Here is a 17,659-nt window from a genome sequence, read left to right as displayed (position 1 = left end):
ACAAGTTAATGTACTAGAAATAGTGTACCAGATGCAGCATATATCACCAAAGAAAGGTAGCAAGAAATGTAATTGTTTTGAAATTTAAGGGCATCATACAAAAAATTGAGACAAGACCAGAAGTAGGGTCAAATATACTTCAGAAGAGCTTAATATCAAATTAGTATTGGTATTGTTCAATACCAAATAGATGGCCTGATAACCCTTAAAGAAAAGCTTTGACATTTGTTGTTTAAAAAAACAAAAGACCCCCTCTCCATATTTGAGATCTTTGCAATCTAAGAGCCTCCCTTTATTTCTGATTGTTTATGTAAATTAAAATGTCTTTTCTTTGCTTCAAACAGATACGAGGTGGGAAACTAATGATCTCAAACACAAGGAAAAGTGATGCTGGCATGTACACTTGTGTCGGTACCAACATGGTGGGTGAACGAGACAGCGATCCAGCAGAGCTGACTGTCTTTGGTAAAACTATTTCCTTGACTTTTGTTTTCTTTTTACTATACATGCAAAATATTGAGTTGATCTAGCTGAACAGCCAAACCAGGTGACAAAGTCAGGGTAACAAAAGACAGAGTAACTGCTGATGTACAGGCTACATTTCACAATTTTCCATGAAGGACAAGTTTCAAGGGTTGCAGGTTATAAATTGGGAGCTGGGATGAAGCAGTCATTTTTTTGTGAGTGCATAGTTTAAATCTAAGTGGATTTAAACTATGGTGAAATGCATAAACTCAGAAACCTTAATCCAGTAGATAATGCTTTCCCCCACAACATTACCGAGTATAATTGAGCCACTTTTAATACAGTGTCTGCTTAACAGAGACTTGGACCAACATAGCTTGTTTAAATAATTTCTTATTCCCAGAGGGCTGTGAGATCAAAGCTGTTGTAGCACAGCACACAGAAGCTGGATAAACTGCACAAAGTCTTTAGATAAAAATATCTATATAGTTAAGAAGCTGATCTCATGAGTTTATCACATTTTACTTTAAAGCAAAAAGTGTTGGACTGAGTATTCATCTCTGTTTTGACTCCAGTTTTCACAAACCACTCTGTCAGCTCTCCATTGACCCATACTGCATACCAAGCAAGGCTATACAAACTCTGCAGTACTTGAGTCAGCTTGCTTCTAGCATTGTACCACTTGAGTACTTTGCACAAAGCCTCTCAGTTAACAGAGTCAAATGCTTTCTTAAAGGCAAGGAATGTGCAAAACAGAGGTTCGTTGAACTTGGTGTGTCTCGCCAAGATTTGACCAAAAACAACTGTCTGATCTATGGTGGAGTGCCCAGGTCTAGAGCCAGTGTGTGACTCAGAAAGGATTTCTTCTGCTCTTTTTTTCATTCAGCTGTGAATCACTCTACAGAATACCGTGCTAGGAATAATCGTAAGACTTAATTCCTTGGTAGTTATTGCAGTTATTTCAGGGCTTCACCCTTTGCCCAAATTAGGTTAAATAGTTTGTAAAGGAGCATGACTGTGCCTCTTCCACTATGCTTTAACACTTCAGGTAGTATGTGGTGTGGACCAGGGGCCTTGTTGTTTTTCAGCAACATCATTGCAGCTTTAATTTCTACTTCCATTATGTGTTCTTCATTGTTGCCTTTGTAGCTGATGGCCTCAAGGACATCTGGGTCAACTTGACTATTCATGTGGAGTAGCTGATGAAAATGTTCTTTCCATCTTTTGAGTTGATCTTTCATCACGTAGCTGGCTTGTTACAGGTGTTAAGTTCTGTAATAGTTTTTTCAAGCTCTTTGTCTTCTCTCTCTCTCAAGCCATTGTTGTTTTTCAAGCTCTTTGTCTTTTCTCTCAAGCCATTCTTTTTTAGCTTTTTTGACTCTTCATTTTAGTTCCTTCTTGATCTATTTGTTTTTCTGCTCAGCACAATCTTTAGCTTTCAGGTGTTCTAGATGTGTTTTTCTTTTTTTGATGTGATTTTGATCTCTGGTGTCACCTACTTTTTCCTTTTTGTATACAGCCTCATCTTTAAAACCTCCTCACTTGTGGCATGAATTATGTTTTTTGCTCTGCCCAGACTTGTTCTATTGTTTTGTCATCTAGGTCTAAATGAAGGGCAAAGTGGCCACCGACGGTATTCTGAAAGGGTATCTTAGTGTCTGTATTTTTTCAAAACTTTGATATTATAAACTGTCTGGACTATTTTTGCAAATTTTGAAATATGAAGTCTGATCCTGATGGTAGTGATCACTGCTTGATAGTCTGAGTTTGCATTCAGACTTCTGTAGACCCTACAGTCTACTACACTTGTTTTCCAGCATGGTATTACTAGGATGAAGTTGATCATGTTTTCTGTAATACCATCATTAGAAATCCAAGTTTCTCTAAGGAATTGCCTGTGCTGAAATGCTGAGTTTGTTATAAACAAACTGTTAAATTGCTTCAGTTCTGCACTATTATCACCTCTCATTTCTTGATCCTATTTCTTCTTTTCCCTGGTGTTCTCTCAGGCCATGTTATCACTCCCAGTCTTGACAGTAAATCCCTTCATTACAAGCAGAAGATTTCTAGATGGGGTTCATGAAAACTCTGTTTGAAGATAATTGTAAAATTGGTTTGTGACCCTGTTTGTCTTATCTAATATAGTATACGTTATCAGTCTTTGCACATACACACAGATCAAGATTTGTTTCTCCATTTCAAACAAATTGTGACCATGAAATGGTTCCTTTTAGTGAAGTTCCATGACCACCTGTGGATTTGCCACAATGCAGTATTACATGACTGTAAGCTACCACTCTGCTTACTGCATTGACGAAGCATGAAAGCACATGACTTTTTTAAATGGTACTTTTGCACTTTGCAAGTCATACCAGTATTGGATTATAGTTTCCATTACAACCAGTATATCAACATTATTTTATATTATTTTATAGTATTAGAGATTGAGAGAGAGAGACACAGAGAGACAGTACCTCTCTTCTTCATCACTTTGAGTACTAGTAATTTATGGTAATAATCCCTGTAGATACTAAACAGATTGAAGTCCAAGTCTACAAAACCCTAAGGTTCCCATAACTTGTTAAAGGAATTAAATACGAGGGATAAAATCATGTGGAAAATACATTTAAATTCACATACTGCAAAGGCATGACAAGTATTAGGTTTGCCTTAATATGCAAACTTTTATGTAGTCAATTACAATATTCTGAAAATTTTCTACAGGATATAATCATAGCAGGCAACCAGTAAAGTACATTCTATGCCTGTGTTCCTAGTACTGTATAAAGGGAATGGTAAGTGAAATTAGCAGTTTTGATCCCACATAATTGAGTTAGTCTCTATAAGGAAATCTGTACTTAGAATTTCCTTGCTGTCCAAATTTTTCCAGCTCTTCGGGAATTTTTTTTTTTTTTCTGCTGCAGCAGGAGAACGACACAGGCCAATATGTTCAAAGTTGGATGCTGAAAGTTAGGCACCAAATTGAATGTTTAGATGCCTAAATATGGATTGCCTGATAGGTTTAAAAATGTTGGCCTTGACACTTAAAATAAATCTAGGACAGGAAATGAATCTGCCTTTACTGGGAAATTAAAAGGATTTATTAACGTTACTGGCAAATATACAGAAAGTACTGATTATGGTAAGGAAAAGTTCATTAATCATTAACCACTCTTCTCCCCTTTTAAAAAAGCCTCAATCCAAAACAAAAACAAAAACAAACCCTATGGCAAGTTTTAGTGTACATTGCTACCCTACTAGGAAATGGGATAGTTCCATACTACATTTCCGGAAATCAGTTGTAGCTTGTTTTTGATTCTGAACGCTTTTCTATAATACCTTTTGCGTGTCACTCCTGATAGTTTTTGGGTTTCCTGTGCAGTGAATTTAGCTTGAGGTAATGCCTCTGGAAAAACTGAGTCCGCATGGTGGTGACCGGTGGCTTGATGGGAACAGCAAGGATGTCTGGGATTTTAAAAACAAAAGCCTGTAAACCCAACACCTTAAATAAAGCAATACATGAAAACACAATAAAAGGGATAGTAAAGGAATGAGAGGAGACGAGAAAAGAAGGGAAGAAAGGGATGTGGATAGGTTGCAGTATTCAGAACCCTCCCACTGAGATGCACAAGTTTTACTAAATAATATTCAGAAATATCCCCATTAGAACTGTTCTCAAAACAAGCAAGTTACACTTTGCCCTCTATTTATAAAACTGATATTTTTGTGTGCATTTATGAAATCGATCCACAATAGCATTTTCAATTTTTGTTGTAAAAAAGGGGGTTTTGTCCCGTGTAGTCAAATCCTGAATCCTCTGCAAGCAGAAATTGTCCAACTTTTCACAGTAACATTTGATAAATGTAACTGGTTCTGTAAGCAGCACATCCCAAAATTAGTCCTGTCCTTTGAGTTGCGACACCAGAGCAGCATTAGGCTTTGCCAGTCCCCTTTTTCAGGGGTCACTGCTTGCTTAGGTCTTCTGAGGCTCCCAGGTGTCATCTCATAGCAGAGCAGCAAGAGAGCAAGAACACTGTCACAGAATCTAGGATCAGTGGATGACCGATTAAACAAATTTCAATCACAAAAGGCAACATGCTATTTTATTGTATTATGTATTCATTGTCCCCCACCTAAATTCTAAAGACCAAATTCAGAAGTGCAAGAGGTATAAATTAGTCTAATTTAAATTGTGCCCAGGTCTGAACAGGCAGCACAAAAGTGGCTTAAAAGGCTCCTTTGCCCCCTCACTCCATTCCTGTGCTGAGCTGAGCAAGATGGAGAATGTAGCCAGTTGTGCTCTGTTAGCAGTTAGGCTCCCATAGAGCCACTTATACCCACTCATCAGTGTGCAAGGGTGTCTGAAGAACCAGAAGGTGTAAGTTAAGTACCATACAAACTACTGTTCTCACTGTCTTCAGTCAATTGCTTCTCTTCCTACACTCCTCTCATCAAAGATCTCAGCATGAGTTGCTCCTTGTCGCTGTTTTGGACTCTAAAGTTCCGATTCATTGATGATGCATAAGGATGCATATGCGATATGTTGTGTGAATAATTTGTCATTAAATCTAAGGTCCTCATCCAAAGCTCACTCATTGGCAGTCTTTCCATTGACTTCAGGAGGCTTTTTGATCAGGCCCTGGGAAAGTCAAAGTAATTAAAGGCTTTGAGAGGGAATTTAAGTTGGTGAAACACAACTAGAGAGGGTGCCAGAAGGAGGTGTAAGTGACATTGGTTAGACTCCTCTAAGACGGACCCATCTCTGAATTCAGCCTTTTATTTTAAGCTATATGAACTCTGTTATTCAGTCAGCATTAGACAAGGAAGTGTCTTTGTTAGAAAGACACTGCCTGGTCAACACCCTTAGGGACAGAATTTGAGTTGTCCATTAAGGGTTACACTGTATTTGGAAAAAAAATACCTCTGGAAGAGGGCACTTTACTAAAGATGTTAGATCCCAGTTTTTGCCTTCTTATAGCCCTGGAGCCAGCACTACATTCTGTGGCTACAAGATGGACTTTGCTAAAGTATCCTGACTATTCTCTATATATCAAGGGCTCTTTAATTCTAGTACAGGAAGATTCCTAAATAAACTATGGCAAGAAACCTGACTAAGTCGTTATTGTATCCACAATTCAATTCAGATCCCTTAAGAGAAAGAGAAGTTGGTGTGACTTTCATTCATCATGGCAAGGGTCATGATTATTTTCCTCAACTTCAGTCATTTTAGTTGTAGTTAGTTATTAAAATGTTCCATATAAAGAATGCAAATATACCATGCTCATGATCCTGAGGTGAGGAGGGATAGCTCAGTGGTTTGCGCATTGGCCTGCTAAACCCAGGCTTGTGAGTTCAATCCTTGAGGGGGCCATCTGGGGCAAAATTGGTCCTGCTAGTGAAGGCAGGAGGCTGGACTCAACGACCTGTTGGGGTCCCTTTCAGCTCTATGAGATAGGTGTATCTCCATATATTTTATTTTTTACTTTTTGTAAAGAGATAAGCTGATGTCACAATATTTGCTACCCCACAGATACTGCCAGAATATCCAGACGTAATAGTATAATCAGCCAGGTATAAGAGATGCTGATTAGATCTTAGATGTTTGAACCTAATATTTAGAAAAAGGTATCACTGAAATCAATGGAGAGAAGTGTGCTGGTTGGTGGTGGGAGGAGAGACTTCTAACCTTCAATAATAATGGTTCCAGTCCATTTGCATGTAGCTCTCACAATTCTTACCACTTTATTGTGAAAACTCACAGAACCTTAATAGTGTATAAGGCATAGATGTTTACAGTATCTGCATAAGTGTTTTACTTCCAAAATGACAAGAAAAAATAGCCTAAGAAAAGACATAGCTTGGGAAGAATGTCCTGAATACAGAAACACCAGCTTTTTTCATCGTATTTTCACTTGCTCACTCAGCATACACTAAGAACCTTTTAAAACGTAGCATGACCCACACTCATCCTTTCATCTCCTGTGGACTCCTTTTTTGCAATGAGAGCTTTGAGGCTATTAGGGTGGAAAGTAATCCAAATCATGCTACAATTAACAAAATATTCACTCCACTGGCTGAGATCTGGAAAAAAATGTCTCTAATGTTCTTCCTTTGCGTCAAAATCTCTAGGGGAAAAAGCAGATTTTTCCCCCCCTACTTGTAATATTTTTTTTAAAAAGCGTTTTTATACAGGTTTGTCATGTTTCTTACTAGAAGACTAAAACACTTTAAAAATGATTATTTCTTTCCAATAAAGAAAGAGAAAAGAGTTTTAAATTTGATTGAGTCTACATAGTAGAGGACACATTACATCCTTCACTCCAGTGATTATCTTGGAATATCAGAAAAAGATATTAAGGCATTTAGGATTCCTTTTATTAGATTTTGATTTCCATACATGGTCATCTAACTTTTTTGAGGGGCATATAGAGGGCAGTAACACATATTTGAAGGCCATCAGGGCATCTCTAATGGACTGCAGTATACACGCAATTAGTTAAATAAAGGAAAAGTAAGTACTGGCTGTCACATTCCAGGGTGCAATCCAGACCAGTGAGAGGGTGTGTCACCTCTGCCCTACAACCTTGAGTGCCTCAACAATGCTTTGCTGTTGTAGCTTTCAACTTGGGTTCCTCACAATCAGCCTGCCAGCCAGCAGGTCACACCATGAATGTCTGTGTGTGGCCACAGCTCTTGTCCAGTAACTCTGACCCCAGCAGCACACCAGCCACACTCTGGCTTCCAACAGACTTGGTTACTACTTGCAGGATGACCTCAACACACTCCTAGTCCCAAATTTTCACCCCAAAACACGTGTTCTGCACTGTCCATCCCTCTCCTGGAGAGTTCAGGTATTTTAGGTCCATTGCTTCTGTAAGGCAAAAATATCCAACAGGTTCTCTGTGTGTATATATATCTTCCTACTGTATTTTCCACTGCATGCATTTGATGAAGTGGGCTTTAGCCCACAAAAGCTTATGCTCAAATAAATTTGTTAGTTTCTAAGGTGCCACAAGTACTCCTCGTTCTTTTGAAAGATAAAATACTTTCTATTAGCTAAAACTTAACAGACTGGACTTGGTTCAAGATAAAATTCTTACCGCACACTCCCAGGAACAGGACTGACCAAATTTCAGGTCAGGATCTCTCCCAAAGTAAAATGGTGGTGTCGTTTCTTGTCTTAGGTGACAAAGAGGGAGAGATACATGGGCTGTTTTTGCTCCTCACCTTTAAAGTCCAGTCAACTTTTGAAATGCATTTTCCTGAGTGTTAGCCCTAGATAATATTGATTCCCACTGTGAGGTTGGAGTCTAATGGTGAAAGAGGTTCCAGGTTGCTGTTTGCTAAAATGTAGATTGATCTGTTACTGCCTCTCTTCTTTGCCAAAGAATGGCCACTTGATAGGTTATTGCCCATCAACATGGATGACACCTGACTAGAGGTGCCAGTTTGTCTTTTGGCTTGAAAAACAGGTTTATCCAGTCCCCAGACTTGTCGGATAACCCCATTTTAGTCATAATTTCAGCTTATGTTCATAACTTTACAAATAATGTTGCTACATACATCTCACCATGCTATTATTGGCTCAGTAAGTTATTAGTTTTCAAATGATAGCTCACAAGACATATTTGTACAAAGATTATTACAGTAGTGTTTAGGACAGGGGTCGGCAATGTTTGGCATGTGGCTCGCCAGGGTAAGCACCCTGGCAGCTGGGCCAGTTTATATACCTGCTGACGTGGCAGGTTCGGCCAATCGTGGCCCCCACTGGCCGCGGTTCGCCGTCCCAGGCCAATGGGGGGGGGCGGGAAGCCGCGGCCAGCACACCCCTCGCCTGCGCCGCTTCTCGCCACTCCCATTGGCCCGGGACGGCGAACCACGGCGAGTGGTCAGAGAGTGGCAGCTCTTGGCCAGACACCCAGCTCTGAAGGCAGCGCCCCGCCAGCAGCAGCACAGAAGTAAGGGTGGCAATACCATACCATGCCACCCTTATTTCTGCGCTGCTGCCTTCAGAGCTGGGAAGCCAGAGAGTGGTGGCTGCTGACTGAGGGCCCAGCTCTACAGGCAGCAGCGCAGAAGTAAGAGTGGTAACACCATATCATGCCATCCTTCTGCACTGATACTGGCAGCAGCTCTGCCTTCAGAGCTGGTCTCCTGGCCAGCAGCCACTCTCACCAGCTGCCCAGCTCCAAAGACAGCACTGCCGCCAGCAGCAGTGCAGATATAAGTACCACAACCCCACACCTCACCATAACTTTGCAACCCCCCTCCACCCTCCACACACACAACTTCCTTATGGGTCAGGACCCCTACTATTTCAACAGCGTGAAATTTAAGATTTAAATAGCTGAAATAATTAAATTTACAATTTTTAAAATCCTGTGACCTTGAAATTGACCAAAATGGAACGTGAATTTGGTAGGGCCCTAATCATTGATCATCGTCCTCCAAAGAAAGACTAGGATTCTCCTTCTGATCTGGGTAGGAAGGATTCTGTAGGATTTTGCCTTAATGTCCAGTGTACTACTTAACCCAAATTTTCTCGAAGTGACTGTCGCAAGTGCTGCAGCATACTGTAGGTGTCTATCTGGTTTTCTGATTACATTAACAAGCCACTTTTATAACTGCAAGCAAAGTTTATTCTGAAGTTATAAAGGTCACACTAGTAATAGTACAACCAGCTGACATGACATATAATCATGACTTATTTTATAGTCCTCTTCAAAGAGTATTCATGAGTGAAGCATAGCTTGGGCAATGGGCACTTTATTTACTCAGTTCAAGCTTTTAAAATGGCTACATTAAAACTTTTATACTTGGCTATGATTTTCATTTATCACTCTTCCCTGCTATTTTCTCAGATATATTGTGTTCTGAATATTGTTGACAGAATTACAATGTTTAATTATACCACTAGACTTTATTTATTTCCAAAGCTTTAAAAAAGTCATATTTTCCAAAGTTCTGATCTGAAACTGGATTTGACTTGCCTGTGTGAGAAACAAATTTTATTTATCATGCGCTGGCAAGCACCGTTCTGTCTCCTGAGAGATTAATATCGTAAGCAAGTTATGCAGGTGATTCAAATCCAGTTAATCTCACATAAAGAATGTTATTTGCATTGCCAATGGCATTCACTCTGATCGCTCTATATCTGTATAATTAGCTATTGGACATATTCAGGGGCCTGTATGAGTGATACAAAATGTAGAAAACAACATAAGAGAGAAATTGTTTTTTCCTCATTCGCACTATGCAAAATGCAGAGATGATGGCAAACTGGAAATAACAACTATTGTAATTTGTTTGTCCTTGATAACTGTGGTCTCCACTTACAGTTATTTTCTTTCCAGCAAATTCTTAACAGTTGTGGAAAATATCCAATTCTTAGATGCTACCATAGGCACCGACTTTCTAATGTGCCGCCCCAGTCCCTGCCCCCACTCCACTCCTTCCCAAGGCCTCACCCCCACCCTGCCTCTTCAGCTCCCAGCCCGCCTCCACCCCGCTTCTTCCTTGCCTCTCCCTGCACCGCCCCCTCCGCCAAGCATGCCACACCCTCTCTTCTCCCCCTGGCACCTCCTGCCTGCAGCGGAACAGCTGATCCATGGCGGATGGGAGGCGCTGGGGGGGGATGGGAGGGGAAGGAGGTTGCACTGATCAGGGGAGCTGCCAGTGGGTGTTCAGCATTCACCTTTTTTATTTTGGGGGGTGCTCCAGGGCTGGATGCTGCCTTTCTAACATGCTTTCAAACTATACTTGGTCCTGCCTCAGTGCAGAGGGCTCGACACGGTGATCTCTTGAGGTCCCTTTCAACCACATATTTCTATGATTCTATGCTCTTAAACTGCCTGATGCAGAAGCAAGTATTCTTCCTTATGACCTTTGAGCCAGTTATTAACATATCAACAAGGTTCTCCTGAAAATGTGTTGGGATCTTTTTTGTGGCTCATTCTGTGTAGGCATATACAGCAACAGATAAGAATTTAATAAATATTACATTTTCCATGAAATATTGGACATCTGGAGCTTTGTATTGCATTTTGTGCTCGCAAATCTGCACATATTAGCTATATGCATGTCTGTGAGGTGTGTGTGCACGCATGCATATGCATTATGTTACAATCAGATACACACTCAAAAATATAAACAAGCAACATCATACCTGTTTGCACACATTCACATGTACATGTAGTCACATGAATAACACAGGTGTGCCAGAATAGAGTTTTTAAATATCTTTATCTTTCACAGATGGACACTACTTGTGTGATCCTCATTTTTCGGGTGCCTGATCTGAGAGCTTAGATCTGATTTGCAGAAGTGTGGATCTTCAAATGAAGTCAGTGTGAGCTGCACTTTGACCATTTGAAGTGCTATGTAGTGCTAACTACACTGAAAATTGAGGTCCTAGGGATTTCAAATTGGGATCCCAAAAGTAGTGGATACTTTCAAATATAATATTTCTGTGCTTTACTTTCCCATCTGTAAAATGGGTATAATATACCCTCATCTCATGAGGTGATGGAAAAATTAATTAATTATTTTTGTGAAGCACTCAGATACTATAGTGATTAGTGCCATAGAAAAGCCCATGACTTTAATAGCTAATGAATTAAGAAAATAATTCTTTTTCTCAGAGCAGGGTTTGAATTATGTGCAGTAAATAAGGCCTGAGGCCACCCATTAAACAATGAGAATACAACAAAACATCGAGTGGCTGCTCATTTAGTTAATATTATCCATTCTATGCACTGTGGAAAAAATAGCATGCAACTACATAATTAAAAACTGTCCCCTAATGCATATGCAGAAAGGAGCTGAAATAAGGTTGCATGGGAAAACTCAATTCTGGCATTTTACTGACTTTTGAGTGTTTGATCTGGCAACTTTAATTATGTTTTTAATGCCATTTTTTATGTAATTACACTGGTCTACAATTTTTGAGAAGTCATCTGCTTCAGAGATAAAATGTGCTATTTATTATGTATTTTGATGTGCTGAATTCAAATATGACAATTAAAACAACTGATTGGCTACTGTTTCTAAGATATTTAAGTTTTTACATTTTATGTCTATGTATATTGTGTAGATAGTAGAGTTTTCATCATAAATTGTAAACCTAGGTCTTCTCATTTGTTTATGGTTGCTTTACATGATAATATTTCACCTTTCCTGTTTATGTAATACTTTAAAAATCAGCAAAAGGGTTATATAAATAAAATTTATTATGAAACAAAAGGCAAAAAACTATTATGTACATAGTTTAGTCCTATTCAGTGTCTACTTGGCGCTTCTTGGCTTGTCTCTTGTATTCATTAAATGGAGCATCTCTTGTCACTCTCACTCACTCATGCCCGTTGCCCCAATAGGGGTATGGGCCGCCAACCACAGATCTCCAGAGTCCTCTATCCTGGGCCATTTGCTCTAACTGGTTCCAGGGATAGCCCATTTTTATGCTATCAGCCTGAAGGTTGCGTCCCCAGGTGTTTCTTGGACGGCCTCTTTTCTGCTTGCCTTGGCGATTCCACCGCAATGCCTGTCTAGTGATGTTGGTTAGTTGCTTCCGTAGTGTGTGTCCTATCCAGTCCCACCTTCTCCTTCTAATTTCTTCCTCTGCTGGAAGTTGACTGGTCCTCTCCAAGAGGTAGATGTTGCTGATGGTGTCTGGCCAACGGATCTGGAGAATCCTTCTAAGACAACTATTTATGAAAGTCTGGATCTTCCTGGTGGTTGTTTTAGTTGTCCTCCAGGTTTCAGCTCCATACAATAAGACTGATTTCACGTTGGCGTTGAACAGTTGAATCTTTGTTGCCAAAGACAGCTCTCTGGAGCTCTAGATGTTCTTGAGCTGTAAGAAAGCTGCTCTTGCCTTACCGATCCTTGCTTTGATGTCTGCGTCAGTGCCACCCTGTTGGTCGATGATGCTGCCTAAGTAGGTAAAGGACTGCACTTCTTCCAGAGGGCTTCCATTCAGTGTGACTGGGTCATTACTGATAGAGTTAATCTTGAGGATCTTGGTCTTGTCCTTGTGGATGTTGAGGCCAACCTGTGATGACGTGGCTGCCACTACGTTGGTCTTCTCTTGCATCTGCTGTTTGAGATGCGAAAGGAGTGCAAGGTCGTCGGCAAAATCCAGGTCATCAAGCTGGGTCCACAACGTCCACTGGATTCCATTCCTGCGCTCATAAGTGGATATCTTCATAATCCAATCAATGACAAGGAGAAAAAGAAATGGTGACAACAAGCATCCTTGTCTGACTCCGGTTCATACCTGGAAGCTGTTTGTAAGCTGCCCTCCATGGATCACTCTACAGTGTATGTCGTCATATAAGTTCTTAATCAGGTTAACCACCTTTACTGGGATGCCATAGTGCTGAAGGAGCTTCCAGAGAGTCTCTCGATCCACGCTATCGAATGCTTTCTCATAGTCAACCAAGTTGATGTACAATGAGGAGTTCCACTCCATAGACTGCTCGACTATGATGCGGAGCGTTGCTATCTGGTCCTTGCATGATCTATTTTGCCGGAAACCTGCCTGCTCATCTCTTAGCTGTGGATTGACAGCATCCTTCATTCTCTCTAAGAGGACTCCGTTGAAGACCTTCCCTGGCACCGACAGAAGTGTGATTCTTCTGTAGTTGGCACAATTGCTGAGATCTCCTTTCTTGGAGATTTTAATAAGGTATCCCTCTTTCCAGTCTGCTGGAATCACTTCTTCTTCCCATATCTTCTCAAAGAGGGGGTACAGCATTTCCACTGAAGCATCCAGATCTACTTTCAGGGCCTCTGCTGGGATATCGTCAGGTCCAGCCGCCTTCCTGTTCTTCATCATAATGATGGCTTTTCTGATCTCATCTCTGGTTGGTCTGTCACAATTGATTGGAAGGTCTTCGTTGGCTGGGTCAATGTCTGGTGGATTTAGTGGTGCTGGTCTATTCAGGAGTTCCTCAAAATGCTCTGCCCATCTATTCATCTGTTGTTCTATTTCTGTTATAGACTTTCCCTGCTCGTCTTTGACGGGGCGTTCTGGCTTGCTGAACTTTCCAGACAGTCGCTTGGTGATGTCATACAGCTGTTTCATATTACCGTTGTATGCTGCCTGCTCCGCTTCTACTGCCAGTCCATCCACATAATCTCTCTTATCCTTCCTAATATTCCTCTTCACTGCTCTACGGGCTTCAGCATACTCTTTTTGCACGTTAGCCTTTGCTGCTCTAGTCCTGCTGTTATTAACTACTGCCTTCTTTTTCTTTCTATCTTCTATCTTAGTCAAGGTCTCTGCTGTGATCCACTCTTTCTGCTGGTATTTCTTGATTCCAAGCACTTCCTGGCATGCTGATCTAAGTGTCTCTCTCATTTTCTTTTGGATACACTCTCTTCCTCTTCCTCAGACCGATCCTGTAGTACTGAAAACTTATTCTTCAGCATCAGTCCAAAATCTTCCTTGATCTTATGATCCCTCAAAAGGCTGACATTTTACTTCACTCTTCTATCTGACATGCCTATCCAGTTCTTCGTCAACTTCAGCTTCAATCTGGCCACCACTAAGTGATGGTCGGACGCTACGTCTGCTCCTCTTCTAACTCTAACGTCCTGCAAAGATCTTCTAAACTTCTTACTAATACAGACATGATCGATCTGGTTTTCTGTCGTGCCTGCTGGCGATACCCGGGTACTCTTGTGGATCCGCTTGTGAGGAAAGATGCTACCTCCTATTACCAGGTTATTAAGTGCACACAGATCCACAAATCTCTCTCCATTCTCACTCATCTCTCCCAGAGCGTGGGTCCCCATGACTTGTTCATATCCTGTGTTGTCAGGTCCAATTTTGGCATTAAAGTCTCCCATAAGGATGGTGATGTCTTTGTCTGGGAGAATCTCTAATATTTTCTGAAGTCTGTTGTAAAAATAGTCTTTGTCCTCCTCTTCACTGTCATTGGTTGGAGCATAGCACTGTACAACATTCATCTTAATCCTCTTCCTTTTAGTTCTGAAGGATACTGTGATGATCCTGGAACCATGTGCCTCCCAACCAATCAGTGCTCTCTGTGCCTGCTTGGACAACATGAAGCCTACTCCCTGTGTGTGGGGCGCGTCACTCTCTTCATGTCCAGAATACAGCAACAACTCTCCTGTCAAGAGTCGTCTCTGTCCAGCTTATGTCCTTCTTGTCTCGCTAATGCCTAGTAGGGTCAGGTTGTTGCTCCTCATCTCTGCTGCGACCTGCGCCGTCTTTCTTAACTCGTACATGGTCCTCACGTTCCATGTACCGATGGTAATCCTCCTGGTTGCAAGAAGGGTAATCGGCTTTGTGGCTTCCTCATGACTTTCACCACCCAGCGTCATGCGTCTTCGAGTTGAAGACCCTTCTTTTTCCAGGCTAAAAGTCTCTGTTATCTCTATTTTTGGCGTTTCTGTAGCAAGTTGATTTTTATGGGGTGGAGTTGCTAGCCCCACGCCCAACCCTCCTCCTTTATCCTGACTTGGGACAGCCAGATGGCCCCAAAGGACCTCTCTGGTGGAGTTTATTAATAAAATTTATTATGAAACAAAAGGCAAAAAACTATTATGTACATAGTTTAGTCCTATTCAGTGTCTACTCAGCGCTTCTTGGCTTGTCTCTTGTATTCATTAAATGGAGCATCTCTTGTCATTGTCTAGCAATAGTCTACAAGCATTGATGGGCTCCATTTGCCCTGATAGCGTTTCTCCATTGTTGCAATGTCCTGGTGAAATCGCTCACCGTGCTCATCGCTCACTGCTCCGCAGTTTGGTGAAAAAAAATCTAGATGAGAGTGCAAAAAATATATCTTTAGTGACATGTTGCAACCAAGGCTTTTGTATGCCTTGAGGAGGTTTTCCACCAACAACCTGTAGTTGTCTGCCTTGTTGTTTCCGAGAAAATTGATTGCCACTAACTGGAAGGCTTTCCATGCCGTCTTTTCCTTGCCACGCAGTGCATGGTCAAATGCATCATTTCGAAGAAGTTCACAAATCTGAGGACCAACAAAGACACCTTCCTTTATCTTAGCTTCACTTAACCTTGGAAATTTTCCACGGAGGTACTTGAAAGCTGCTTGTGTTTTGTCAATGGCCTTGACAAAGTTCTTCATCAGACCCAGCTTGATGTGTAAGGGTGGTAACAAAATCTTCCTTGATTCAACAAGTGGTGGATGCTGAACACTTTTCCTCTGAGGCTCCAATGACTGTCGGAGTGGCCAATCTTTCTTGATGTAGTGGGAATCTTTTGCACTACTATCCCATTCGCAGAGAAAACAGCAGTACTTTGTACTTTGTGTATCCAGTCTGCAGACCAAGCAAGAGAGCAACAACCTTCAAATCGCCACAAAGCTGCCACTGATGTTGGTCATAGTTTATGCACCTCAAAAGTTGTTTCATGTTGTCATAGGTTCCCTTCATATGGACTGCATGACCAACTGGAATTGATGGCAAAACATTGCCATTATGCAATAAAACAGCTTTAAGACTCGTCTTCGATGAATCAATGAACAGTCTCCACTCATCTGGATCATGAACGACGTTGAGGGCTGCCATCACACCATTGATGTTGTTGCAGGCTACAAGATCACCTTCCATGAAGAAGAATGGGACAAGATCCTTTTGATGGTCACGGAACATGGAAACCCTAACATCACGTGCCAGGAGATTCCACTGCTGTAGTCTGGAGCCCAACAGTTCTGCCTTACTCTTGGGTAGTTCCAAATCCCTGACAAGGTCATTCAGTTCACCTTGTGTTATGAGGTGTAGTTCAGAGGAGGAGGATGGGAGAAAATGTGGGTCCTGTGACATTGATGGTTCAGGACCAGAAGTTTCATCCTCTTCCTCTTCTGACTCAAGTGAGAATGATTCTGGTGCTTCAGGAACCGGCAGTCCTTCTCCCTGGGGTACTGGGCGTATAGCTGATGGAATCTTTGGATAATGCACAGTCCACTTTTTCTTCTTTGACACACCTTTCCCAACTGGAGGCACCATGCAGAAGTAACAATTGCTGGTATGATCTGTTGGCTCTCTCCAAATCATTGGCACTGCAAAAGACATAGATTTCCTTTTCCTGTTCAACCACTGGCGAAGATTTGTTGCACAAGTGTTGCAGCATGTGTGTGGGGCCCACCTCTTGTCCTGATCTCCAATTTTGCAGCCAAAATAAAGGTGATAGACTTTCTTAACCATAGTGGTTATACTGTGCTTTTGTGATGCAAAAGTCACTTCACCACAAACATAGCAGAAGTTATCTGCACTGTTCACACAAGTACGAGGCAACTCTGCTCACTTTGGCTGAACAGAAATGTGTCCCTTTGCAAAATCAAACACTGACAAATAAGAGAGCACGACACTGTATGATTTCTAGAGCAGATATAGGGCAATTTGTTCAGCAGAGTGATGTAAGCTTCGTTATGATTGCATCATCCATGACTTCTAGGAATAACATGATGCAAGTCATAGCATGTATGATGCAATACCAACTTCAGATTGCATCATTCATTGTTTTGCCTAAAAAGCAAGTACTGTCCAAACCCAGTCATAGATTTATTCCTAGATCCAGTCAAAGATGTATTTTAGTCATTTCTGGTTTAAATTGAGATCCCTTCCCTTTATAACTCACTTATCCTCCGCCATTCCCAAGTCAAGGGTCGTATATACTGACCCAATAGCATATCTTGAAAACTAGAGCCAATCAACAATTTTAAGCATCATTTTCGTTCTCAGTGACCCAGAATTAGTAAAGTTTGACTACATTTATTTCAGCATCATTTTGGCTGTAGAGCAGTGTTATACATATATTTCAAAGTCCTGTGTATGTGTGTGTATAATGTAGTCAACCTGTGAAATTCAATACTACAGGAAGTCATGAAGCCAAACTCTGTGAGCCAGATTCTGATCTTATTTATGGTGTAAATCTGGATTAATTTAATGTAACCTCTCAGCTCATTGAGACTGAAATGTGGGATGCAATGCGTGACAAGCACCTTTATTTTGAAATTACTCTCTGTAGTGTAAATGACTCTTACTATGCCCTCTTTAATTGTGATCTATATAGTTTATAACAGGAAAAGTGTATGTTTGGTGGGGGGGATGTTGGAACTAAATTTGGGTGAAGCATAGGCAACTTTGAGGCTAAAATCAGTGACATGTCTTGAAATGAAATTACCTTGGATTTGTTCCATTATAA

At 41.1% G+C, this 17,659-nt stretch overlaps 1 protein-coding gene across 13 annotated transcripts in view; it reads left to right on the top strand.

Annotated features, from left to right (window-relative positions):
• ROBO2 (roundabout guidance receptor 2) overlaps positions 1-17,659 on the top strand; it is a 625,032-nt gene that overhangs the window by 422,764 nt on the left and 184,609 nt on the right. For all 13 annotated transcript variants that reach the window (XM_054047097.1, XM_054047036.1, XM_054047134.1 and 10 more), the window contains exon 4: positions 345-465. In XM_054047097.1, coding sequence (XP_053903072.1) covers positions 345-465 — 121 coding nt within the window. The remainder of the gene's footprint in view (positions 1-344; positions 466-17,659) is intronic.

This window comes from Malaclemys terrapin, chromosome 1, assembly GCF_027887155.1.
Source record: "Malaclemys terrapin pileata isolate rMalTer1 chromosome 1, rMalTer1.hap1, whole genome shotgun sequence".
Taxonomy (NCBI): Eukaryota; Metazoa; Chordata; order Testudines; family Emydidae; genus Malaclemys; species Malaclemys terrapin.
This window is presented reverse-complemented; position numbering and strand designations above follow the sequence as displayed.